The sequence below is a fragment of the Hippocampus guttulatus genome, chromosome 13 (assembly GCF_054856545.1).
Source record: "Hippocampus guttulatus isolate MCC_2025c chromosome 13, RoL_Hgut_1.0, whole genome shotgun sequence".
In the NCBI taxonomy this organism is placed as follows: domain Eukaryota; kingdom Metazoa; phylum Chordata; class Actinopteri; order Syngnathiformes; family Syngnathidae; genus Hippocampus; species Hippocampus guttulatus.
Window position 1 is genome coordinate 13835054 of NC_141273.1, and position 27835 is coordinate 13862888.

Below are 27835 nucleotides of genomic sequence, written 5' to 3' on the forward strand. Positions count from 1 at the left end.
AAAGATTGAATGCGTGTGCCGTGTTCTTATGCGTCCATTAAATGCATTAGACGTGCGTTTGTTTGTACGTGGCCACGCTTTCGCGAGCTAAATTAATCCTTTCATTATGACAAAGTGATTCGTTTTTATTTGACGCGTTCCAACCGGGACCGCTTCTCTGGCTCCCGCAGTCAGCAACGCTGCTTAACACCGATTCAGGGATATCAGATCAGTAGAGGAATACATTGTTCCGAAGGATAATGCGGGAAATGTTGCTCCTTTTAGGCAGTCGCTATACTGATGTTCAGTAAGCATTGATGCTGATGGAGGCCTTGGGGGAGGGGATACTGAAGAGATGGATGGAGGAGAAAATGAAAAGGACATGGAAAAAAAAAATGGAAGCAGATCAATAAGAGGACAGACCAGAACACGAACTAGCTATTTTCATTATTTTTTTTCCTTCGGGGTTGGGGGGGCAGGATTGTAATTAGATGATCAAAAACCTCCAATGGGTTAACTGACAAAAGGAAAGCAGTCATTTTTCAGTGGTAAGCCTTCAAATAATTCATCGGTTATCAAATTTAACAACTTGTCCCGTGACAGCTTCTGGTGGTGTTTGTCAACAAATTAGTCGGGATTTTTTTTGTTTGTTTGTTTTTTTTGCATCCGAGTCCAAGCCACTTGATTTTGAGTAGCTGACGATACGCAGTTCCGTCCCAATACCTATGCAATGGAATTCAATGAAGAAGAAAAAGACCACATACAAATGATCTCAATTATATTTTTGTTTTTCCTTTTTTAATAAATCTATGATCATATGAAACCCTTTTACACGACTGTAAAACAGCAGTGATTATAATCAAGCAAAACCTAAAATGGTATTCTTGACTTTGCAAATGAAAATGTTAAGCATCTGATCTTTTTTAGCCAATGCCGATGAACTGAAAAGTGCACGATCGACCCCGAATTCCAATCATGTCGATTGGATTGGGACAGCTCTACAAATTAGCCAAAGTGGTGAATCTGTAAATTTTTAAAAATGACAAGCCAGGCTTCTTATTATTTCCTATTGCGAAGAAATTTAATTTCTTCAACCCGAGGTGGTTGGTTCAAATGTATTTTGTTTAAATTACAACAAAGGGCTCAGTTCTTCCATCTAAACTGTCTTGCAACAGCAAAATGCAAATATTTGAGATAGTAGATGTCTAGTGTGGTTTCAACAGAGAAGCAGAAAATAAAGAAACAGCAGCTGGCAATCAGCTGAGCCCGCATGCAAAACACAAGACTCGTGACATTGACAGATAAGTGTTTGACACATGTTGCCAGTCACAGTGTTTGCACCCTTGCACAAACAAACACGCACAGTGTAATCTTTTACCGTCTGCGATGCTGTTCCAAAGGTGTGCCGGTTATGGGGGAAGGGGCCTGGTGGGGCACGATGGCAAAGTTCAGCATTTTCAGATGATGAAACCACAACGAAGAGGGCGAGGTTCGTCCTGCGGCTTTTATAGCGACTCCAGTGCGGCGCCGCTGGACAACAACTTTGTTTGCATACACAACATGGGGGTCATCTGCGGGTTTTGTTTGCCTGAATTCAAGCCTCTTGTTGGTGGAAAGGCAACGTTGGTGAACATTTAAAACAGAACGCAAATGGCCCTCCGTTTCACAATCAGGCCAGATCGTCAACATGAATGCAAAAGCTGTGATAAAAGACAGACAGGTGATGACAACATCTGCACCTCACAACACAAACACAAGATTAGCATGGCTGATTGAAGAGATACAAAACACGAGCCCGGGGGGGGGGGGGGGGGGGGCGGCAAAACTGGTTCCCCTGACTTGTCATTTTTACAGCAAAGATTCAACTAATCTGATATGGATACCAGAAAAATGTGAATGTATTTTATACATGGATTTTTAAATGTTCTACTTTAAAACGTGGACTAATATCACAAAAAAAATATATTTGTGTTTTATATATATATACTGTATATTTTTTTTTTCCAAACTTGAATGTTCCCTGTTACTCTAAAGATAGTTTTTTTTTTGTTTGTTTTTTTACTTAACTCATTCAGTACCAGCCAATTCTAGACCAAGTCTGAAAAGACGTTTAAAAACGTCATTGGGAGTGAATGAGTTAAGTACCGGTATGTCAATTTTTTTTCTGTCAAAAGTTGAACGTGGCATTGGAACATTAAACAACTGTGTCACAATGTTTTCCAATTCCAAAATTCCGCCCAGGGAGGCCGGAAAGAGGGTTCAATATTTCATACAATTGAGTCTCTTATTTTCTACAGTGTTTACTGGTCGCGTATCTTCTGCGATACAGTAGGCTACTGTATTTCTGATATCTGTGTTGCATCATAGGGCATGGCACAGGAGAAAGCCAACTTCAAGGTCTGTTGCACAAGCCCTTTGTGGACTCTATCGGGTGGCCACTGCTTCAGGTGGAGACGACAAAAAAAAAAAAAAGCTTGGTGGCATCATCTGTCTTTGTGTGAATGTGCACTAAGGCATAATTTGCAGTGCACGCTACTTCTTCCTTTCCTGCCTAACATTACAACACCAAAATAACTCCACACTGCCAAACTTTTCGTCCGTTTCTTGTCAGTGATGTCATCCGTTGAGCTTTGGGTTGTGTGTTCCCTCTTTCATTCTGAGGGAAAACTTTCTTTTTTTTTTGGAAGCACTCATCCACAACTGAAGTGCACGGCTGTCGGCGACTGGCAGCTCCTGTGCTTTGTGTCAACCTAACTTGGCATGGTTCTATGCACACAGATACAGTGGTAGCTCGAAAATATATGATGCTCCTTGAGTCGTACAATTGGCGATACGACCAGAAATTTCAGGGCAACTTTATGCAAAAATCCGGGTTGCAAGTCTGTCGCTCAAGATTTCCAACATGGATTGGATTGGATAAACTTTATTGTCAAATGTACTGTATGTGTAACATACAGCACAGATGAAATTTCTTACCATGAGCATCGAATCACAGCGATATCGTGTCTCATAGATGTTTTCTTCCAATAGTCAAGTCAAGTCAGCTTTAAAACCTGACATTTGTTGTACAAACTCTCCCGAAATGTCGTGGCCGTATGCAAAATTCAGTGTCGAGGTTTGTCAATTATTAACGCAACACTGAATGAATTCAATTGTTGGTTTTGAATAGTTTAAGAGGAAGAGCAGCATGTTTATATTTTCTCAAGAATAGATTCTAGCGTGCAGCACAAACCTTACCGGCCGAAAGCTATTCAAGGCTTTTTAGCCAGCATAAAATCTAGTCAAAAAGTCAATTAGGCTTGTGAACTTTTGACAGGAACGTACTTTGTACTCTTCAAATCAATGATCTCAGAAGGTCACGAGTGAACTAGAAGATGCCAGGGGACATTACGACGGTTTAATATTGACTGTCTTGTCACTAACAGTTCCAGGCTCAGGGAGGGTATCCAGTCGAAAGTAACCATACACAGAATAGTTAGAGAACACTAACTTTGGCTGTTTAAAATAGCTGCTCTATCAGTACGTGGAACATTTTAGAAGCTGAAGGCAGAATGCAAGCTGGCAGTGCAAGACAAAAAGTACACGAGTACAGCCACGCTAGCGTTGATGCATTAGAGCCCAGATGGCTATTAGTGTAAACCTCAGAGACAGGTAGTTTGTGTCCATTCGAGTCTTCATCCAAACAGAGGTGCGCTCCCGTGCTTTGCATCACCCTGATGCAGCTTGATACATTTAGGGACCTTGAGGAATAATAACATTACCAAGAAAGCGAAGAGGGGACTCAGACAAATTGAGCAAGATATGCAATATGCATGATGGGGCCCCCGGGGACGACCATGAGTTGCAGACCCGCCTGGACTGAACCATTAAACTAAGCATGGATGCTATGAAGGTGTAGTGCCCCGACATGAGTTGTTTGAGTTTCAAGCCTTGGTCATTTCTTTGACTTGTGTTGAGAGCAAAAATTTGACGTGGAGAAACTACGCCACAAGATAGCAACAGCGGGGCATTTTGCCCTGTTTCTTATTTATAACCATGAGTGTCAAGGAAGAGTGACAAGGGCGTTAAAATCATATGATAAACTGCAGACCTAGGTCCATGAAAATATGGACACGCTTTGTTTTTACGTTTCATTCTAACAGCAGGCCTCCTTATTCGTTTTTACTCTATGACAGTTAAGGATGGCAGTGAGATCTCATAAAAGAACGAAAACACATTGGATTGTATTTATTGGAAGTGTAGAGAAAATGGGCACTCCAAAGAAAAATAATTTCAGGTTTTAAATCAAACAATGTACACCCAGCAAAAGTAAGCAACATTAAATCAGTGTCGTCAAAAAAGGTGCCTTGGGGATGGAAAAACAAGACCTTCGGTTTGTCTCCTCATTGTGCAATGACAGTAGAACCTTAACAAAAAGCGCCATATCGGTTTACTGCATTGAGACTCAGGTGTGCGGTGTTGCGACAACAATACCCGAGGTTCTAAAATGTCCTCAAACGATGGTTGGATGCCTTGTGTCGCATAAACCACTGAAGGAAAAGGGAAGGGAAAGAAAGCATTGGAATCCAAGATGATACAATCTCACGATACTTTGCCAATGATAATACTATCACAATAAATAGAAGAACGTAGTCCATAAATCACTCAACCCTCACAAACTCATGGAAACCTAAAAGTTGATGTTGCAATACTTGTCCAATGAGACCACGAATACCAAGAAACAGCGAGTGTGCGATATCCATCACGTGCGAGACATGACGATATCTACCTTAGGTAACTACACAAAACGCAACGATACCAATAATATTGACGACTGCGATTATGCGATAACCATTACATATTGGAAAATCTTATACAAGACATGACGATTTCTTTTAGGTAGCTCATGAAAATGGTGTCATGCCACAATATTTTGCAGATGACGCCATTGCCATCGATTTGAAGCATCACAATATTTATGTAACTACTGAACCCTCAATATAGCAGATGACATTTTGCCAACGATAGCAATAATATCACGATACGTCATTTGTACGATAGACACGATACAGTGGAAGAAAACCATCCATCGATGTAGCTATCAGCGATTGTGGGATAACGGATAAATTGGGACAAAAACATCTACCATACCTCACGATAGCACATGCATCGTAATATCACTCGTCGTTTGGCTTTGCGGTGAACACTGACAATCACGCCAGGTAACAGGTTCAATTCGTCAAAGCACCAATACGATATTGTATTGCAAGTGAATGCCATAAAATACATCACATTATCAATATTTTGCTGCACATGTGGTCGATTTATTGTATGCTGGAAGTCCATAGTCAGCATATGAGCAGAGAATGGCACAATCACTGCCCTGCAGCATCTTGCAAGTGAGACAGGAAAGCGCTGGCCTGGGCAGGACCGCTATTTAGGCTAACTACTTCCTGTCAGGGAGATTAGGGAGCAGGATGATCCCCGGGCTTCTTTGCAATTCATAAAAGTCAGATCCTTGCTAGCACCGACGATGTGACTCTACACTTTGAGAATGATGTCATGGTTGAGTCAAGTGATCAAGGTTATATTTTCCCAAGACGTGTTCCAAGCTAAAGGACTAGCGTTAAAACCTAAAAATAAAAGCGAAATGTGACAGAAGAGCGGGAATCGGTCAAGCTGCAGAGGGTGAAAATAAGGTGCGTATAAAAGCCCAGAGGAAGTTTGACATCCTGTGGTGTATCACATCTGTTTCCTCACAAAACTTGCCCTCCAATTGTTGGAAAGCCAAAATGAAAAATTGACAAAGTTCCGAGCAGGACACCAAATTTAGAAGAAGTGGACTCCTTCTGAGCGAGTCCACAAGAAGATTAAGAGATGTGTGGATGAGCAAAATAAACAAGCACTCAACCTGGCTAGCGATGTTGCCTTTTTGGGCAGTCCGGACGCGATTCCGGAGCCCCTTGCCGTTTTTAGGTGGCTGACACTTTGCAGCACACGTGGAATTCTTTTCATATTTGTGTTGGGGGGGGGGGGGGGGGGGAAAGAAAAAAAAAACAGATGAGAAGATTGATGACTAATGTAAATGTTTAAAAGCACCCAAGATGTGCGAGTAATGTTCTCCGTGGTTGAACGGTCGGCTGACTTTCAAGGCTCCCCCTGCACGGGAAAAAAAACTACATAAACGATCAGTCACAGAAGATTTTGTGTTTGCTCAACTTTTATTTATGGAACAGCTGAGCAGCCAGAACGCAGCCTAGGTATCACCTCAGAATGGATTCTAACGCACGATTCATTTTTCTATGTTTTTACTTTTTTTTTTTATCATTGCCATGGTTGGTCAAGGCGCTCACTAACTTCTACCCATTTATAAAAAATAAGCGTTAACATAGTTGTAATCAGTCAAAACAACATTTTTTTTCTCTTTTCACCATCACGGCGCAACAACAACAAACACGTAACCTCTAAATTTTGGTTTCATTTTTTTTAGATTCCCCCTAAAATAAAATCTGGAGTTGGACTGCAACAAATATCGAGTATATTCAAGTGCATTTTTTAAATTTAAAAAAAAAGTTGTGTTTTGGATTTTTTTTTTTAAATCATTGAAAATGTGGAGATGCATGCTTTTTGGTGTTAAGAAAAAGCAAATACGTTTTTTGCTTCTCGCCCCTAAAAATGTATATGTTTTAGATTAAAAAAAAAAAAAGAAGAGAGAACATGTGGAGGCACATTCTTACAAAACCTGTTTTGGTTTAAATGACAACCCAACATTTGAAGATTCATGCTTTTGTTGAACAGTGACAATAGCGTCTTTGATCACAAAAAGCTCCGTGTATGAATGGGTGAATCTGAAATCCTGAACAGGGTCACCTGGGGCAAGGGTCTCAGTTTCAGTGAGAATGTCCCAAATACTTAGTCCAAAGATTTCAACTATTTGTCCATCCATACCAGATGTTATATCACCAGGGTTGGAAAAAGTAGTGATCGGGGGGGTTCTCTTGAGGGAGGGAGTGGAGAATATAGCAGTGACGGCAGCGGCATAGGAAACAGCATGCCAGACCCTGGAAGTCATTTCCTGCTGCATCCAAGACTTTTATGGAATTCTAGTAGTAGTGTGGCTGACGAGGTCCCTCTCTCTGACCCCGCCCCATTGTTACTTCGTGCGTCACCCCTCTCGCCCGCCAACCCCCCACCCGACCCGATCCTACACTCAGCTGCAATACTGTTAATACTGTTTTGCCAGCCAAATGCGCTCGATAGGAGCCAATAACCCTGGTATTGATACATGAACCTGGTCGTTTGGTGAAAGCACCAGGAAATTTTATAAAATCTCCCGCCCGCAAATGTTTGTGCAATATTTGTGTTGTCTTTTATAGGCACGGGCAGCACTTTATCAGAAAACAAGGGAACTGACAGAAGGGCGAAAGCATTACGAGAGGCTGGCTTTAAATAAGGGTTACCGTGGGGGGGTGGTGGAAGTACAGCTGTGATCAATAGTTGAGTGCCTTTCTGGCATTTGTCTATTTAATCCATTATCGAAGGCCATCTGAGCCTGCAATAGTACACCCCGGACGACCGGAGAGGAAGAGTTGACTGACTGAAGCAGGCGAGTAGGCGAGCAAGCGTCTGGCCAATCACGTGGGCGTGCTCACGTGCGCTAACACGTGCACGGCTACCGGCGAGAAACGCATTTTATAAGGACAGCTGCATTTGTCAACACATTGCCGGGTGGATGTGCTGAACATGTACGACATTTGGATGTGAATGTTCACAACATGGACTGAGCATCAGGCGTATTTGGTTTAAAAATGAACATACGCAATGAACGAAGTATGCCTTCTCCACTACTTTTATTCCAGAGGAGATTATGGGTACCGAGTAAAAGGAGTGACTGTGGGGTACAAAACTACAACGATGGAGCAGACAGTGGGTCAACTGTATTTCTCTTCAATATAAAGAGACTCCAAGAGGAGATTATGGGCACTGAGAAAAGAGAGTGATGCACCAAAGTGGAGACTGTGGAAATCCAGAACAAAAATGAGGAAAACACAGTTAGGATGAATTTAGTTCTCACCATAAGGACACTAATTCTATGCAAAAGGAGATTAAGGGCATAGACAAAAAGAGAAAATTTCACCAAAATGGAGGTTGTGGCGAATAGTACAACAACAGAGCAGAACAAAGTTTGACAAGATTGCATTTCAGAATGTATTGCCCATTTTATCTGAGAGGAGATTGCGGGCAGTGGGAAAACGGGGTGCTGCAGAGAAGTGAGACTGTGTACCATAACACGACAACCGATAAGAACAAAGGTTTTCCGTATTTACTTCTTGACATAAGGAGACCAACTTTATCTGAGAGGAGACTGTGGGCAGTGAAAAAAAATTATGCAGTGAAATGGAGACTGCGGAGCATAAGACTACACCAACAATGATGGTGGCAAACAAAGCAAACTAGGGTCACCTTACTTCTCTCCATAAGCAAACTCATTTTACCCGAAAGAAGATTCAGCACAACAAGGAATGGGAGTGCTCCAATAAAGTGGAGACTGTGGAACACAAACCACAGAAATCAGCGGTCTGAGCAGGGATTAGAATGCTAAGGAAGTTATCTTAGGTTAAATGATGAATGGAAAACAAACCACCTCAACACACTTCATCGACCAGCTAAAGACGTGCACAGTGAACAAAGGCCTAAATCATGAGGCGGTCCAGGACAGGAGAGCTAAAAGCGGGAGCGTGGGCTGGGAATAAAAGCCTAGTGCAGCCTTGCAGGAATGTCGGGCATTCCGGCAGGCAGTCTTCCACACATGATACACTGTCACGCCCCTCCTACCCCGCAAAAATAAATAAATAACAACATGACATTAAAAAACAGCTCTTTTCTCTGTGTTCCTTGTGAAACAATGCGCTGTTCAACTAGCTGCAACAGAGTACCACTGTTGCACAACTGTGTTCTTTCTTGCTTGAGCCACTGATGTTTGTGGATTATTTCCTATGACTTTGCCTTTGTTATTTATTGCTGTTGGGCAAGAAGGTGGGCAGGGATGAACGATTTTGAAAAATTGGATTGCGACTTAATAAGTCATTCATTTTTTATTTTAGTTTTTACAAATACGAGAAACACATTAATTTGTATTACAATAATATGAGATATCCATAAATCTTATGTCTGGTCTTATATGTTAGACTAAAATAAAGGCAAATTAACCATTAATTCATATGAAAGACTTTTTTATCTGCTTCAATTAGAGTTGTTAAACACTTTGACTTGCAGTCAAACATTTTCTTTACACTAATATGTTCTATGTGCTCAGACTAGTCTAAACATGGTATACTGATTATTGTTGCGTTTGTGGAACCAAAATCAACCAGTTTTTAATCCATCTCAAGAGGTGGCCATCCGTCCACTTGCTGTCGACTGAAAATGATGTCAAAGTAGCTCAAGGCCAATCAGGGCTCAGCTTGCGAACGTCACATGAACAGTTTGAATGGTGTAGCACATGTACACTCCAAGACTGCGCTTGACCGTTTTTATGACGCATTGCCATGGCTCACCTAGTTTCTCCACCAGCTTGAGCATGACCCCGCCGATGTGGATCTCGCCGGTGACCCTTAGCGAAACGTCCCGGTGGAGGTCGGTCACGTGCATCTTCAGCTCCCACGTCCCATCGGCATAGCAGCCGTCAGGCATCCGGATTCCGTCCAGCGCCATTCTTGTTCCTCCAAAAAAAATTAACACACAAACTACAGTAAGAGACTTAAGATTTGACCGGAAAAAAAATTTGGATTAATGGTGAAGAGTAGCGCAGCTGCATCAATTCAAGTTTTGTAGATTAGCATGACCTGGATGACTAAGAATCTACACAGATGAGAGTAATAAACATGACATGAACATCTCCATGCAATAGCATCCTTTCAACCCTTACGCACTGTTTGGGTCAAACGTGACATGGGCCTTACCCATTATACTTTGCATTTGAAATGGTAAAATGTTGCTCAATTTAGCATCAGTCCACTTACGAACATCAACATACATATATATAATTTGATACCTAAACACGTTTTGTATACATTTAAAATAGAAATTAGCCAGAGAGGGCACATTTTCACTCTTAATGTTTGTTTTATTGAGCCGATGCTACTGCCTCCATGCTAGGTCGACATTAAAACAAGCGGAAAAAAGTATAAACAGCAACAAAAATGAATTAATATCGCTTTTTAAAACGAATTTGCGAACTTGTGGTGGTTTTAGACGCGCCCTGTTGTGGATTCGTGAAAAAAAAGCAAATGAGCCCATCTGTCAATTCTCAAAGCGAGCCGGTCCAGTCCAGGAGAGGGGATGGGGGGGCTACGCCGGGCTAAACGTGGCCGAAAAAGGAGAGTCTCTCCCGGGTTGAGTGGGTGGGTCCCCGGGTGTTACCCCGGATCCCTTTCCAGGAGCTTGTTACCTGCGGAAGTGATTCACCTGTTGGAAAGTAACGGTCTCGCACTGTACACGACACACGTCCACGTACGTAGCCTATGTTTCATTGTGTAAGCGTCGTACTGCCCTTCAAACGCACAATAAGTATTTAAAACAGCAGCGAAATGGCTGACATGAGCGCGTCGCAAAGTTAGATGCTAACGGCTAAAGGCTAGGATTTAAAAAGCAGCATTGTACGCCCGAACTCCGAAAGTAAACTGGATACAACACTCACCTTCACAAAAAGACACTCAAACGCTCGACGACACGATACAAAGCTGCTTTTTGTCCTTCTTTATAACATGCGGGATGAGTTTTGGGGAGGGGAAAGACGATCCAAAATGAGAGGAAAAAAATCCCGACGAGTCGCCCTAGAAGAAGTAGTGGAGTATTCCCAAGCACTTTTCCAGCAGACTTGGTCCTAATGGAGTCCAGCCGTCCCCTCTCAATCCTCCTCTTTTCAGCAAAGGATCACGTCACTGCTCCAATCTCTCTCTTCCTCTCTCTCTCTCTCTCGGTGCCACCGTGCTCCCGTATGAAAGCAGGGAGGCACTTTTTAAATTGGCTGACATGCAAGAGGAAGGAAGGAATGTAGGAAAGAAGGAAAAGTGGAACGAGGGTGAAAATCAAGGATGGTTTGAAAGAAAGTTAGAGGGAAGGAAGCAAAATATGAAAGAGGAATGAGGGACGAAGGTAGAGAAGGACATAGGGAATCAAGGTGTTTTACAAAAGGATGTAATACACGGAAGAACAGAGAAATGGAGGCGGAAGCAATTTCGAACATAGGATGCAAGGACGAAGGATGGGAGGAAGAATGTCAAGTACACATGAAGGAAGAGGAGAGGAAGTCAAAGAAGGGGATGGAAAAAGAGAAAGCCCAGAAGGGCGGAAATGAAAGATAGGAATAATTTAAAAATTGATGGGGAATGATAGAAACAAGAATGGTCAGAAAGGAAAGATGGGAATAGGTTGATATGAAAGAAGGATGGATTGAAAGGATGGGGCAGAAGCAGAGACAAAGGAAGGCTGGAAGGAAGAAGAAAAGAAAGGGTAGTATGGGAAGGAGAGCAATATAAGGCAGAAAATGACAAGGACTAAGGAGTGAAGGAGGCAAAATGGGCAAAGGAAACGAGGAAAATAGGCCAGAGGGATGGATGAAAGCAAGGAATAATGGAAATTTATGAAGGGAGGATGGAAGTATGAATAAAGGAGAGAAGGGAGGGAAGAAGATAGGACGGGTGGATGGAAATACAGTAAAAGGAATGATGAAGGATGGAAGCTTAAGGTAGGCAAGACAAAGAAATGAAAGAACTGAAGGGGAATTGAAGGCAGGATAGAGGGCAAGAACACAAATAAGGACACATGCAAGGGAAAAGGCAAGGAAGGAAAAAAAGAAATGATAGAAACGAGTTGAAAAAAGGAAGGAAACAAGGATTCTTTGAGAGGGTGAAGTTTGAGAAGCGGATGGATATCGTCCCACTTCTCGTGCGTTAACTGTTTTTGGTTCATCGACAATCCATGTGAGTGAGCAGAGGGGCCATAAATGGAAACAGCAGGGGAAGCAGTCTGTGAGCAGATGGCTCAATAGGAGCTATTGTTTCCCCCGCGTTAGCTATACTTGACCGGCCTCTCCTGGCCCGGCGCGGAAGAGCAGGCCCATGCGAGTTTCCGTGCTTTATGCGCTCTCTTCGGACCGGTGCAGATGTTTCCCAGACTGTATTCAAAGTCACAAGGAGGTCCATTGACCGTCCAGAACACCACTTAGTTGTTCGCGAGAGCGATTTGGGCTCGGAAAGAATCTCATGCATCCCAGTAGCCCAACAAACGCATCCTTTGTCCTTCCAAAAAAATCAAGACTTCCTACACATCAGCATGCAGTCGTTCAAAGACAATGGCGAGCATTTTGTAATTTTACATCTCTGTGAAGTGTAATTAGCACTATTTCAAAACAAATCTTGCCAGGAGCTAAATTCGATTTCCCGGTCGTCCGCCATGATCATAATTTGCCACTTTGCCATCATTGCAACACGGGTGTGTGTGGAAAGGAAAAAGAACTTTATTGCAAAGCGTGTGACACGAAGAAAAATAGAACAGAAAAATACAACGTTCGAACTGGTAAAGGGAGGTAAGATGGAAGTAAAGGAGGGTATTGAAAAGAGAGTGCAGGGGAGAGTGGAAGAGAGAAAGAAATTGAAGGTTGGAAGGAAGGGGATTAAGAGAGCGTCACGGAAACAAGGACAGTAACGAAATGAAGGGATGCTGAAGGAAGATTTGAAAGATGAGTGGTATGAGGAAAGCGGGAAGGTCAGAAGGAAAATAGGAAGGACAGATGAAATGAGCAAAGGAGGCATGGAAGGGAAGAAGGGTGGACAACAATGATGGAAGATTGAAGGGAAGGATGGAAGGACTTATGCAAGGAAAGAAGCAAGGAAGGCTGAAGGAAAAGAGAAAGGATGACATTCATTTCACCGAAATAATGCTAATGTAGCGTAAGCTAATGAGTAGCATGAACCTGGCAACTTACTGGATAAACTGTAGTTCTTAAATCTGTGGGTGCTTTTACTTGAATGTTAGGAGTCCATTATCCAAAGCATACCACATCACTGACAGGACCAAATGAGACGAGGTTAATGGTTGTTTTCCAAAATAAGGAATGCCCTTTAATGACAGGGAATAAATAGTTACAGTGTGTTCGATGGAGGTTAGGATCCATTCACAGGCATTTGTTGTTGTTATTGCACAGAGCAGGGCAGGGAGGAAGGGGTCATAAATTACAACCTTAATGCACACCCGGCTTTTCAGACCATCTAATGACACCTATTGATTGATCATGAACATAATAGGGACTGTTTCGTTTTACGTGCCTTCATTAATAAAAAATATACTATCGTTGTGAAAGTCCAGTGGTGTGCTTCAATTTAACGTCAAGGAAGGCAGCGTGGCTTTCAGTCAACAGGACACACAAGTGATTGATCTATGACGCTAATAAACAATAGTGCGTGTGTCAGCCCTTGATTGCGAAGCAGCAGCACATAGCTTATGCAGTCCTTTTAAGATGGACTCGTTTGAGAGAAAATTCAGTCCCCGAAGCCAGTTTCACTTGTATGAAATTGTGTTATGAGTACTTACAAAAAAAAAAAAAAGGCCCGAGAAGCCAGTAAAGACACAAGAAGTCTGCCGTTTTGGCTCAAAGCAGCCATTTTAAGGTGATTTTTACCGATGCTTTGACAGAGATGTGAAACATTCAACCCACTGAAGTCAGTTTTGCTTCGTGACAGGGTAGATGTTCAGGAGTATTCAACACACAGTTTCAGAAAACGGGTGAGCCGTGACTGGTCGTCACCTGAGCAACTGTGATGTCATTTTCAGTCGACACCAAAGGGCAAATTGACCGCCGATCTAAGGCTAAATTGTTTTTTAAAAAAGCAAAATTTTGCCGCTTAACTCATATTCCACAACACAGTATTCATCAAAATGTCGTGTTTAGACTAGTGGAGGCGCATAGTACATATTGTAAAAAAGAAAAATTGGGGGGATGACATTCCCTTTATTCTATTTTAAACATGCATAGTCTGTCATTTGATACTCTGTAAACTGACTGCCCTCTGCTGGTAGGCTACAGTTAATAAATAGCCTGAATAAAAGTGTTGTTTTGGCCAGATAACCAACACCAGTGAAGTGATCTGAAGGCAGCGTAACACTCGGCGAACCGATCGCCAATTTGACATGGAACAACAAGATTGAACACAATGTGCAAACAGTTCTGGCTTTTAGGTGTACAGTTAGCCATACACTTTTGAACTAGCATACAAAATTTCAATGACCCCTCATTTGTTTGGCAGCCATTTTTCTTTTTAAACATTTGATTCTCACACATGCGCAGATGAGATTCACAAGTCGCTTATATCCCATTCACTTGTAAAATGGTAGTCGAACCGCCTAAATGGCCCAAAACAACAGTTTTTTGGTTAATTATTTGTTGGAGAATAATTTGAGAGTCTCTTTGGGATGTCTTACAACAGATCCTTGTGAGAGATTTTCAAAATTGAAATATTTGCAGATACGTCTGTCGTGAGAAGACCCACAAAAAAGTCTCTTACTCTGACAGTAACCAAATTTGAACCTTGTATACGTGACAGCCGGGTAACGCTGAATTGTAAGGGTTTAGTCATTGTGTGTAGGCAGTAAATGCTGGCTAGGTTTGATGGTTCCCCGTAAAGCATGAAATTCTAAGAACTCCACATGGTCAAATCTTGATCAAACATCCCTTGATGACCCATTACCGACAGTTGCAAATGGTGATTAAAAATAAATAAATCACAATGCCCCAATGTTATGTTCCATCCTATTAAAATATAACATACGGTACGTTTAGCTGGTTTCAAAAGGCAAATCAATGTAATCCACCAGGCAGCTGTGTCACCAAGGCTTCGGACCAGCTTGTACAGGGCAATGCGGTACAGAACCAGTGAAAAGTTTGAAAACACCCCCTTAAAAGTCAGTTTTTTTCATTATTAAAAAAAAAAAATCCTGATCAGTGTTTTTCATTATTAAAAAAAAAAAATCTGAACGACATAAGGAATATTAATGCAATTATTTGGTAAACAATAAAATTTGAATCAAAACAGAATGTTTTATGATTTAGATACTTTAAAGTAGGCCCTTTTTGCCCAGATAACATTTTTGCACATCTTGGTAATTTCTCAGCTTTAAGATCATATCAAGTTAAAAGCGTTTGAGACCATTTGAATTTGAAGGTGTATCCAAACTTTTGACTGTTACGGTATTTACTACGGAAGCTATGCTAATTAGCTACAGTGGTTCTGAGGTCATACTGGCTATTGTTTCAGGTCCGATGAACTACACTAAAATGCGCTGACAGTGGAACTTCTAAAGTGGACTGTTTCATGAATGTGATGATTAAAAATAACATCGGGAATGGTTAAATTTATATTAAAGATTGATGATCATATTCTGATTATAATTTAATTTGTTTTGCTTCTCAAGTAAAAATAAAATAAAATAGATGACACATTTTTGTATCAGCAATCCAATTAATCAAGAATCTACTAAAGGAGGCAGGAAATACCAGTATGGTAGGATTAGCACTAAAGATAACGAATATGCTATTTTCAAAGGTGATTAGGTTTTCATGATTGTAGTTCTACTTAGTTGCATTTTCCAGGGGAGAAATGTAAAAATCGAACAAAACATTGCAAATGGCCCCAATTCGCAATTGACCAAACAATTTCCCTTCGACCATCTATGACGTTTCACATTATACGTTAGCATTAAGATTGCAGGCTTTCATTAGACTAAACTTTATGGTTCGGTTGAACATTTTGGTCTTTAATTGTAGAACGTTGCTGTACGTGTCAGTTTTTCAGTAAACTTCAAATGAAACCAGTATGGCAAGTCTCTTAGTTGGAGGGAGTCTTCATTTCATTTCCTAAAAGTTATTTTACATGTCAGTCTCCCATTTTTTGATAGTGAGAAAGTGAGGTGAGGTGCAAAGGAATACTTTAAAAGGTGTGTTTAATAAGTTAAATGCGTTTACAGGGTGTGAGAGCGGCATTATTTTTATTTATTTTTTCTAAATGGCTTCTGTAAAGCCCACATTTTCACCAATCGCAGCTGCGTTTGGTATGTATCCCCCTGTAATAAAGGTGCATTGTGCATGGTTTTCTATGGTGAAATAAAATGTTTTGGTCCACTTTAGAGGTTTCACTGTACTGGAATGAAAGTACTTAAGTCGGTTTATTGATTGTAGTTCACAGAACTGGATCATAAGAAAAATATCAGTGTGCGTTAAAAAAAGACAGCAACAAAAATAGGCTAGGAGCGGGGGGGGGGGGGGGGGGGTGTTCAGTCAGGTTCAGGGGTGGCTCCTCCAGGATCGGAGGTTGTTTTCCTCTGCTGGTATATGAAAGAGAGGAGGAAGAGGGCGATGTCATGCGAGCACCAGTAGCCTGTGTGCGACGTGACGGCTGACCAGTAACGACTTTCCACCAGGCCCTCGCGCAGCTCAAAGTCAATGCGGCGCTCCAGCTCCACTGGCGACACACACACACACACACACTGGGTTCAGTTTTGTTGTTGTTTTTAGGTGGGTGCATTGTCTTTTTATGTATTGTATATGTGAGCTACTGGAAGATGACTGAAATACAGACGATTCATGAATCTATCTGGTGTACTCAGCACTATTGCATCATGTTGCCAATAATACCAATTGATGTTTGTATGTATGTATGTATATATACACACACACACACACACACACACACACACACACACACACACACACACACACACACACACACACACACACACACACACACACACACACACACACACACACACACACACACACACACACACACACACAATGTTTAATTACTGTTAATGTATTTTTTATTTAATTCAATATTATTGTCAACAAAATGAATGAAAGTGAATTATAACCAAACACACACGATTCATTTTAGAATTCAAGTAATTCTTTAGTTTATCTTAATATTACATAATACTTGAATACTTTTAAATGATCTAAAACAGATGTTTTATTTTATTTTTTTTAATATGAAAAGACAATTTTTTTAAAAAACGATGTGTACAACAAAACAAAAAAAGTCATTCTTTTGTGCTTGATTTAAAAAAAAAAAGTAATTTTTCTGTTTTGAAATTTTCGATTGCCGAAGGAAAATGAAGATAACAAATGATGCACACAAGATGCCGCCATTGTGAGCAAACTTGTACAGTGATTGCGAAAGGGTGGGGGTTTCTGGGAGGTGACTCACATGACACGTCTGCAGGGGGCGAAGTGGGCCGGGCCATGGTTGAGAGGCCATACGCCGACTGGCTCTCAGTGCGCTTCTGCTGCTCGTCGTCTTCTGGGTTGGATCCACCCTCCAGACCCACAGAGACCGAGGGTTGGCTGTTGGAGCGCGAAAAGCGGGAGAAGAGGATGCCACCGATGCCTTTCCCAATACTCGCCGCTCCTACAGTGGAAAGGCGCGAAAGTGGGAAAACTCAGCCTTGGTACTTTACATGCCAGGATTGCAGGGGATGATAAGTGTGTGAGAGCGTCTTACCGAGGATGCTGGCCTTGCCTAAGTTGGTGATGGACTCTCCGTAATGTCTCCGCTGGAGGACGGGAGAAGTGCTCGGACTGGGGATGCTCTCCATGTCGGAAGTCGGCTCCTTAGTCAAGTTGAGGAAAGTGGGCCGCACCTCGTCGTAAGGTGCCGGGTTGGTGGCACTATACCTGCAAAGGATTCATCGAATTTGTGATTTAAAAAAAAATATATAGTGTATATATAAACAGTATACACACATCCCGGCAAAGTTTTTGTTGGGACCGAATAATTTCAAAACATTTCCCACCATCAATATGAGTTCCAGTACAAATCAATTGAAAAAAAAAAGTAATCTTTTCCACAAGGGACGTTACAAAAAAAGCAAAACAACTGAGATAATGTGGTTGCACAAGTTTTGACACCCTGCTGTAAGTGGGGATGTGGCCATGTTCAAAATTAACATTCATTCACGTTAAATGGGAGTCACCACACAGCAGCCATCATTGAAAGAACCACCGTTAAACCCCAAATTAAGTTCAGATTTTTTTTTGATTGTGCAACCACATGATCTCAGTTTTTCCTTCCCCGTTCGAAAAGCTTTCATTTTTTGAATTTAAGTTGTCCCAGCAAAAGGTCATGTTGATGGTGGAAACATGTTTTGAAATGATTTATTTTGGTGTCTTTTTTTTTTAATATCACAAAAACCTGATATTTCAACAGAGGTGTGTAGACTTTTTATATTCGCCGGACATGGACTTATGATATATTAGTGCCACCTAAGTCTTACCAGTGGATTTGCACTGGTGCAACATTGTTGTAGTGTTTGAGGATGAGGGGCTCCAATCTGTAGGCCTGAAAAAAAAAAAAAGCAGATTCAATCACTACCACATGAAATTCTAGAACCGAGTTTGTGTATTTTTTTAAATATTTTTCTTTTACTTTTTAAAAGTTTAGTGTTTTATACCAATTGTTTTGCATCTCCGATTTCAGATTTGGTTTTTGTTTCTTTCTTTCTTTTCCTATTTGACGGAGGCATTAATTTCCAAGTACTTGGGACAACTGACCACAGGGTCCGTCGGGTGGAAAACGTTGAAGAGGCGGCTGCAGATGGATGTCGGAAGGATGTGGTCCTGGTGGCAACTGGTGCCAGGCCGAATACCCCTTAATGCCAGGAAGACCGCCAGAGGAGATCCCATGCAGAAAAAATTTTCCACCTAATGTTGTTATTATTATGAAAAAGAGATGTCACTGAATCAAAAGTTTCCATTTTTTTTTCTGCATCACAGTTGACGTGTACAGACCTTAAATTTGAGTGCAGGAGGTGTTGACGGTTTGGAGGCTTCCAGTGTTAAAAGTTGATTCTCCAGCTCTCGTAATCTGTACACGGATACAAGATACACTGACTTGCAGCCACATGGAGGCGGTTATCACAGGGAGCGGACAGGTGGTGGTGTGAGCTCCAATGCGCAAACACTTAACTTAACAACATAGAAAATACAGGGTCAAGATTGAGAATTACTGTTGAGCTTTCATTGTATTTTCATCTCGTATATGTGACAAATATTTTAATATCTTTTGATATTTTCATATTTATTTATAGTATACAACTTTGGTAAATATGTTTGTATTTGTTATGAATATGTGGTATTTTTTAAATATTTATGATAGTCTTATATTTTTAATCGTAATTTCCACCCCCATAATTAATGTTTATTCGTGGCTAATATAAAATAATAAACTCGTACATTTCTCATGCAATATTTTTGTCAATTTTTTTTGAGGTATGTTTGGCATAATATCCTGTATCATTTTCTGGAATTTCAGAATTCTTGTCATCATTGCAATATTTGTGAAAGTCTTCTAATATTTCTATACTTTCCACTGATATTTAGAATTTTTTTTGATCGTTACAAATAGTATTTTACAATATTTCTGTATTGTAAAACTGTCAAATATTCTGCCTGTAATTAATATTTTTATTGTTGTGAGCACAAAGGGAGCAAAACAATGTTTTTATCCTTTCGATTCGTTTTTTAATTAATTGGTCGATTAGGTTATTGGATTGAGCCGTTTCTAGAAGAGGCCCACGGGGCTACCTGGTCAATCCTGCTATGGCATTTGAACCATTGGGGAATCCGACCTGTTCCTGGTGTAGCGCAGTTGCTCCAGGAGATGCCTCTCCTCGTACGACGTCCAGTGCTTGTGCAGCTCCTCCTCCACGGCATGGTGTTCCTGAAGGCAGAAGCGGACGGGGTCCCAGCCCGTCATGATGTCGTACGTGATGACGCAGCCCAGCGAGTGCGACACAATGGAAACTTTGCCCCCACTCTCCTCGAAGTCGGGGTTGCGCGAGCAAAACAGGCTGTACAGTCTGTTCAGCTCCTGTGTCAGTCCCTTCGTGATCTGCATAGGAAGGAACAAACAAGTCGTCTGACTTTTCATCTCAATGCTTGCCCGCCTCGCGCACACCCACTTGCTCAGTGCTTTCTCTGAATAAACAACGGGACTGGCTGCAGTTAGCCATGAGAGAGGATTTCTAATGCATGCCATTTATTTGGCTTCTACCCTCGCCACTTGCCTTCCTTGCATAAAAAACGGCACTGAATAAACTACTTAATTATATACAATATAATAAAACAATTCTCCCCGGGCCTGCCTGGGTTTTCTCCGGGTATTCAGCTTTCCTCACACATTCCAAAAACACGCATGACAGGTTAATGGAACACTCTAAATTGTCCCGAGGTGTGAGTGTGAGTGCGAATGGTTGTATGTCTATGTGTGCCCTGCAGTTGGCTAGCAACCGGTTCTGGGTGTCCCCCGCCGACTGCCGGAATACAGCTGGGATAAGCTGCAGCACCCCCCGCAACCCTTGTGACGATGAAGCGGATCGGAAAACAGGTGGATAATAAAACAATTTGATTGACAAGACTGAATGGTTACCCCCCCCCCCCGCAAAAAAAAAAAGAAGTATAGTCTTGTCTATTTCGTTGACCTCCTTTTTTAACAGCTTACCCACCTTGCTCACACCCACTTGTGACATGATTGCTTTGAAACAACAACTTAATTGGTTGAGTCCTTCCACGTGGGAGGAGTTACAATGTCTGGAAAGGGCTCAATAAGCAGTTATGTGACTTTCACTGACCTCATCACGGTAAAGAGGACTGTTGTAGTACATGATGTCCATGGCACTGCTGTTGAGAAGGTCTCTCAGGCCTCTCAACTTGTCTGGTGTAATGGAGTCCACTGTATCTATGCAGATGCACCCCACGGTGCATAAGTAAGGTGGTGTCATCATTTACTGAATATTGCGAGTTTAATATTACCCTTCTAAGTGCACAATGAAAAGACAAACCTCCGTCTAGGGCCAGTTTGGAGCGCCACTCCACTGGAAGGAATTCCACATGCTCATCATTGTGCTCTGAAAAGTGCTTCTCTTCCATCTTTCTCACACCTTCCCTCAACCTAAAGAACATCAGTTGAGATGTAGGGGGGGTCACAGAAAAGGGTGTGTTTTACTTTGGAGGTTAGGCTGTATGAAAAAAGGAACATGAAGTGGTTTGACGTGCCACGTCGACGTTTCCTCTTTGCTGAGGAAGGTGTTTGTAGACCGTAATCCCGATGTAGCTGCGAGTAAGGCTTAAGGTGCTCGGCAGCTCAACTTGGTCTACTTTACCTGCTTAGTCGGCCTAAGCCTTAAGCGATGGCCTGACTATCCTTGTGACACAAAGACACATTTCTTGGTTTGGCTAGAGCACTGTTTTCTCTAGGTGTGGATCAAAAATTGTCCCCCAGGCATTTTTTTTTTAATTGGGCCACTGGCTCATGTTTCATGTTTTTTTTTGTGATAGATGAATGCATGTTGTGTTTCTTGATAATGTATTTGTATGTGTTAATACATGTTATATTTTTACATTGGGGAGCCAAACTCGTGTCCAAATTTGATAAAAATTGGACCTGAATCTGTGTTCGGATTGGAACCAAATTTGCATCAAAATAGAAACCAAATATGCACCCAATTTGTAATGAAATTTGCATCACAAATTTGGAATGATTAGTAGCCGAATGGAAATCCTACTTTTGGGGTTTGATGTGAAGAAATGTGGTATTTTTGTGTCATTAAAAAAGTGAAAGAAATCCAAAGAAAAAACTCACATTCCCGTGTTTTTGATAATGCGTCCCTGGTCCATCTTCTGCCCGATCCCATGAACCACAAAGACAATGTGCGTGGTCTGTGGGGGTCTGTCCTCTGGAGAGGCCTCCTCCACGTAACCGCGGTGTAGCCGGGTTCCGCTACTGGAGGCTGAGAAAGAACACAGTAAGGTTGCAGGGGTGCGGTTTCACACAATACATTGTTCTGTTGTGACTGTGGACCAGCTGTTTGTGAGCAGTTCATACGATGGAGCAGGAGAGTCTTTATTTAGATCTCAAGTCATGTGTTCTAAACAAGGTGACAAGAGGCAGTGGAAATTTCTGTCGGCTGAATTCCAGTTGGAAAGATCTTTAACTCATTCACTCTCCCAAAGACGTTTCTAAACATCTTTTCAGACTTGGTCCAGAATTGGCTGGTGCAGTACTGAATGAGTTAAATTGATCTGAATGCAAACTTTAAAAGTATCTGACATTCGTAAAAACATTTGATCCTTGCAGCCAATATCAATCAACATGGCAGATAAGTCATTGTTTATTACACTATGCACAGTCACGGTTTCCTGAAATCAAATGCATTTGATTTCAAGAAACCCTGACTGCTGATGGTATGATAAACAATGAGTTAGCGGTTACGTGGGGCACATAACGGATGTGTGTTCATCTATGGCCGTTGCGCCGCCCTGACCAAACCATTGAAACGTTATCGGCTGAGCCCCGGTTGACAGACCTTTGGAGAAGCCCAGTTTTTGTGTCACAGTGCGAGCAATCTTAGATGTGGTGGCATCACTGTAGAGGTAGACCTCGTCCACGCTGTGCCAGTCCACGTGGGTCCGACTCAGCTTCAAGCTGTGGGTGGCTGAGCGATCAGTGAGAGAGCACAGGAGTGAAGGCATGTAAGGAAGGGTATTGACATGGTTTATTCGATAAACACACGGGTGAACACAAAAGAGGTGAGACAAATCTAAGAGCTGTGATTGTGCTGACAGATTTAGTCAAATGCAGTCTGCGGGACTGATTTGCATTTGGAAGGAAATTGAGAGCAGGACAGTTAGTTCTTGCTTTTCTGCCCTGCTGAGACAAGAAATCTATTCTAGTATTGATGTGCTCTTAATGCGGGGACAAGAGCAAGTAAGAGCCACATGAAAGGGAAAGACAAAACTGGTCGACTGTCTCTGTATGATAAGCCGTTTGGATGATCTGAACAGCAGCAGAGAGACCATCAAGATGAGATTGATGGGAGACTTTGGCGGCGGTCCAGTGGTTCCCTTGGACAGCACTCAAACAATTTGGGGAATGAAGGCCTTAAGAACAGGCGGCAACACAGTAGTCCTTTCACAATTTCACACAAAGGACGACTGCAGATGTTTAGGAACTATTTTGTTTCAAAAGATGGGCATAATGATCTACAATTTGGTTGAGTAATATTGACTTGACACAATCCAGATCAAACAAAGTGCACTATTACAATTGTTTGCTGCTGTCTTAGAGAAGGCCATTGTGACGGCTGCGATGGGAACTTCAACTACATCCATGCAACAATGGCATGGAAGCAGCAGTTCCCAACATTCAGAGAGCACCACTTGTATAAAACCAGTGGAGTAGAAGCTGAGGCGCGTAGTAGGAAGGCTTTGTCATAAGGTACAGCAGAAGAACACACAATGACGTGATGTCATCGGTGAAATGCTTAAGCTTGGCAAGGGGCAGTATATTGTCAAGTGGGTACAGTACCAGTAAAAGAAGAAACCATGCAAAAACAATGTAAAAAAAAAAAACACCACTCTTAAACCGAGGATCAAGTTTGGATTACTTCTCAAACTTTTTTTTTTCCATGCTAAATCTTGTACTCATAATGGAAAACACAGAAAATGGGGTTTTCCATGAAGCCTCCACATTTGTGATATGAGATACAAGACTTAAGGGGAGATGAATGCAGCCCCGTATCGCCGGAAAAGAGAAGGAAATCATAAGCCCTGAATGGAAATTACATGAAGCTTCCCCAGAAAGTTGCCGCCGTACTGAACGAACAGTGTAACTGGTCACCTAAAAAAATAAAAAAATATTTTAAAAAAGGAGTCCCATACATGGACATTGCCTTGGGTGAGTCGTTCCAGAAGTAGGCCACCGACAGGCTGAGCGACACATTTGAGGAATTTGTAATTAAAGTCTACAATGGCTTTCTGTTCGCCACCGACAGGCTGAGCGACACATTTGAGGAATTTGTAATTAAAGTCTACAATGGCTCCTCTGTTCGGTTCATCCCATGTATTTTGCATTTCATCCACGGGCTTTGTTCATCACTTTTTGAGGGGCAGCTCGTGATAGTAGTGTGTGTTCCACAAGTTCTGCTCCAAGTAAGCTCGTGTGATGGAAGCGGGTTCTATGGAAAAATGTGTAAGGGTGTGTTCTACTGGATTTTATGTTTCTGTGTGTTCTTGTACATGTCATTTTCTATGTAAATATGTTTTCCTAAAAATCATATATTGTTCTATCTGTCATGTTGCATGTAATCGTGTCACTGATGGGCAGAAACCAGAGATGACCAGTATCACCATGGTTTATTCACGATCAAGCTAGGAAAGCCACAGAAAGAGCAGCAGTGCCAAACTCAGGGGTCACAGCACACAAGGGGAGGTTCTAGCAACTAGTCTCAGTTTCGGCTACAATGGATCTAAATATCAGATGGTTGAAAATAAATTCTGAGTCTAGTGCCACAAAGACCAGGGCTCTACAGGCGTCGAGAGGATAGAAACAGAGGGCAGTGGATTAGGGTAAAGAGACTGGGGAAAAAAAGTGGGGGGTTTTCCCTTTAAAAAAAAAAATACAGTACCTTGGCAGCGTTTGCGTTTGTGGCATGTTCTAGCACTCGTCTGATAGTTGCTCCATTTGAACAGAAAGGGGAAGTAGAAAGGGGGCAGGTGGGAGAGGACTAACAACCAAAAGACAGTGAGTGACGGCCATTGATACCGCCTACCCCGGTCAGTCCTGTTGAACAACTCGGTCGAGTGGCGTTGCGATCAGATTGCCGCTCGGGCCATGATAGAACACCTCCGTACTGTTGCGGACTATCAAGCCTTTGGGGGTCTGATATGCATCGCTGCTTGACACTTGCCAGAGATGACCGGGAGTAGTGATTGTAGAAATTGAGGTTAATACTTTTGACATTTGCTGAAATGAGCACCATATCCTAAGAGTAAAACATAACAGCTAGGTTATTGTACAGTGCTACCTTGACGAAACAGTGCCCCACCTTAGGAAGGTTCAAGTTTTTGTTTTGTGGTTGAGAGGCCAAAATTGAGGTTCCAAAAAATGTCACATATGCCGCCCGCTTGTGCGAAAAAAAAAATTAAAAAAATTGAGAAATTGGAGAGCAGGCACCCTTAATTTCTTTACATAATGACTTTTAAATTTTAATTTTTAAATTCATGGCATTTACATTAATTTCAATGGGGAACATCCATGTGATACGCGAGCAGATCAAGTCACGTGCATGGTCAAGGAATGATTTAAATGCTTCGGGCAAGGTACCACTGTACTGGATGCTAAAAGAGCACAGATATATAAATCAGCACTGTCATCATAAGCTCAAGAAATCCATTCAGCCATTTTAGTCTTTTTAAAGTGAAAGGAGATATCCGGGTTTGACATTTTAAAAGGCCTAACCCGGTGTTTGTTAGTCAAATCAGCAGGCTTTGAATATTAGACGTGAGGAAATCATGGATTCCGGTGCAACGTCGGCTGTTTTTGTAAACGTCAGCGGGGTTTTCCCCACGGCCGAGGTGAAAAGGCCTGACAAGGAGACAGCGCGAGAGACTTGCTGGGTACACAGGAAATTAGCTACCGGGGGGAGTCCATTTTGCTGTGAAGATACCCAAAATGGAGGCAAAAGGCTAATCATGGGGTCACATGGCTGTTGTTGAAATTTTGGAATTGATAAGTAGGTGACGGGCTCACCGGGGTTGAGTTTTGCTTTTTCTTGGGCTGGTGGTTTTTTTTTGTTGTTGTTGTTTTTTTTTTTTGCTTCATGGAGTTGGACTAATTTTGATTCGGGCATTGATGTTCAAACATCTTAATACTGCAAATCAAAGCCAGACCCTTTCCTATCTCGCAGAAGCTGCCATTTCCTGTTCTATGGTTACCATCAACAAACTGTTGTACGAGTGTAAAAAGAAGTTAATCACTGCTTGACATAACGCAGACTACATGTCTTTGAAGACACCTAACTAACAGAGGGTAATGGGCGTACGAGTGTAAAAAGAAGTTAATCACTGCTTGACATAACGCAGACTACATGTCTTTGAAGACACCTAACAGAGGGTAATGGGCAATAAATTATGTTCTTTGTAAATTTGTCGTGTTATTTTCACGCCAGTCATTAGCCATGATGCTAGCAACAATTGCATCTGCCTGACACCTGAAACAAAGTGAACCAACGTCGCAATGTTTCTCTCTGCCATCACAGGTAGCCGTAGAAAAGCTAAAGAACGATGCGACAACAAAATACACAGGTTCCATCGTACTCGAGCTATGATGTGTACAGTAATGGCTCACCGTCTTTACCGTCGACGGTCCTGACGACCATGTCGCTGGCGTCGAAGGTGTCCTGTGCCTGCTGCCCGCGAAAGTGGCTGAGGTGCTCGCATTCAATAAGGTCGCTCTCGTCCTCCTCCAGGGGCAGCCATGTGCCGTCGATGAACCACTGGCCTCGCAGCACCGGAATGTGGTCTTGCTCTGCCGAAAAAAAAGAAAGAAAACAACACGCATGGAATGAGTAGACATCACCAAGAGGCTGGATTTCATCTCTGGTGATGCTCTGCTGGGCTTCCATTCCGACTGTTTGCAGTTATTTGTTCTTCAGACATTTTCCCTTCAGAAAAGTGAATACCCGGTACTCGCTGCAGTTGCATAAACTACTGTGCCAAGCTACTATGAGAGAAAATAGATTACGTCACTACTTTTCTGCAAAGGGTTGATAGTAATTTAACACAGACAAATCCAGTGGGGCCAAGTCTCATTGGCTTATGGAGTTGGGCCAGCTGTGATTAGTCGCCCACATTAATCAGTCTGCTGCTGCGGTGACTAATGGCAAGGATGATAAGAATAATACACACGTGGCTCAAAGAATATTTCAACGAGCAGAATCTGCCTTCAGGAATTGACGAATGAGAAGGATGTGCAACCACAAACAGGAGAGAGTATACAGTCATAACATGACAACCTGCAGACAGAGAAACATCCAAACAGTGACAATTATGTGCAGGCTTGTTTGTTCAGGTGTTCGGGCAAGATTAGATAACGCTGTGTGTTTGTGTTTTACTTCATCAGTGTATCGACTCTCCAAATGAAGACTTCTTGCCTTATAAGGAACATCCAGTGAGGTAAACTAGAATCAGTAAAAGAGTCCAAAATGTCTGTATAACGGTATTCCAGGTTAAAGGGATACTTACGCTTCCAGTAAACAGGGTAGCATCCTCTCTCTCTGACGTCCACTTCATAGAGTCCCCCCCTGACACAGACGGGCTCCACATGGACGTCAATGCTGTCGGGGTCTCTCTCATCCGTGCTCAAGGACGGTGTGGATGTGTCCAAAGACCCGTGGTCTCCGAGGACGCCCATGGTCCGGGTTTCCACTGACATTTCTCCATTCGCTCCCTGAAAGTCCACCGGGAGGCTCGCCGCACCGGGGTTGAGCTCGTTGTACTTCCGATACATGAGCTCGATGTTCAGCGAGTCGTGTCCCACGAAGGGCTTCCACGTCTTCTTGTCCTCCTTGTAGAACCAGCGCACCTCCTCGGGACCCAGATCGGCCACCACTTCGCCGAAGTGGTGCCTGGAGCTGTTGGAGCGCGACCGCTTCCGTCTTTCGAACAGCGGGCCCTCGCCGTTGACGTCGCCCACGTAGGGTGAGGCGGCGGGCGGGCAACCGAGATCCTCGAGGAGCCGGAGCCCGTCCCGGTCGTCCAGATCGGGCTGAACGGACGACATCCCGGCTTCGTCCATGGGGCTCATGTCTTGACAGCACTCGCACCCATCACTAACTACCGAGTGCCACTTTTTATTGTTGTTATTAGCCGCCGTACCTCCCTCCAGGGGACATCGTTTGTCTTTTAAAGACCCAATGACACAATTGTTCATAACTATCTGAGTCACTTAGCATCACTCCAGCTAGGTAGCTAACGAGCTAGTCGCGG

At 42.4% G+C, this 27835-nt stretch overlaps 2 protein-coding genes across 8 annotated transcripts in view; both read right to left on the reverse strand.

The window, feature by feature from the left end:
- Window positions 1-10903, reverse strand: part of fermt2 (FERM domain containing kindlin 2) — a 36607-nt gene extending 25704 nt beyond the window's left edge. For 2 of the 4 annotated variants that reach the window (XM_086127275.1, XM_086127274.1), the window contains exons 1-2: window positions 10658-10903; window positions 9516-9680 (exon numbers count right to left, since the gene is read on the reverse strand). In XM_086127275.1, the coding sequence (XP_085983401.1) occupies window positions 9516-9672 (157 nt within the window). In that variant the 5' untranslated portion in view covers window positions 9673-9680; window positions 10658-10903. Of the gene's footprint in view, window positions 1-1357; window positions 1476-9515; window positions 9681-10657 lie in introns of those variants that run through there. The other 2 variants (XM_086127276.1, XM_086127277.1) reach the window with 2 other exon arrangements.
- A 2150-nt stretch (window positions 10904-13053) lies between these two features.
- On the reverse strand, window positions 13054-27779 carry ddhd1a (DDHD domain containing 1a). 4 transcript variants are annotated; one of them, XM_086127506.1, is made up of 14 exons: window positions 27092-27779; window positions 26196-26375; window positions 24475-24573; window positions 22375-22503; window positions 21651-21798; window positions 20851-20960; window positions 20641-20741; window positions 19639-19901; window positions 18800-18875; window positions 18563-18712; window positions 18286-18350; window positions 17514-17686; window positions 17220-17420; window positions 13054-16475 (listed from the first exon to the last, which is right to left on the reverse strand). In XM_086127506.1, exons 1-14 carry the CDS (start codon window positions 27777-27779, stop codon window positions 16288-16290), a joined length of 2571 nt encoding a protein of 856 aa, XP_085983632.1. In that variant the 3' UTR covers window positions 13054-16287. The 4 variants fall into 4 exon arrangements, with proteins under 4 accessions (XP_085983632.1, XP_085983631.1, XP_085983633.1 ...); XM_086127505.1 differs by having other exon boundaries at window positions 20641-20747; XM_086127508.1 differs by lacking the exon at window positions 13054-16475 and adding an exon at window positions 16484-16622 and having other exon boundaries at window positions 20641-20747.
- Window positions 27780-27835: the final 56 nt, after the last annotated feature.

What these genes read in the sequence shown, in the direction of transcription:
- ddhd1a (XM_086127505.1), bottom strand. Translation starts at nt 27,779, where the DNA reads ATGAACAATTGTGTCATTGGGTCTTTAAAAGACAAACGATGTCCCCTG. An exon ending in AAAACTGGGCTTCTCCAAAG is followed by an intron (nt 21,799 to 22,374) that starts GTCTGTCAACCG and finishes GTTCTTTCTCAG; the next exon opens with CCTCCAGTAGCGGAACCCGG. An exon ending in GCCCCCTGCAGACGTGTCAT is followed by an intron (nt 16,476 to 17,219) that starts GTGAGTCACCTC and finishes GTGTGTCGCCAG; the next exon opens with TGGAGCTGGAGCGCCGCATT.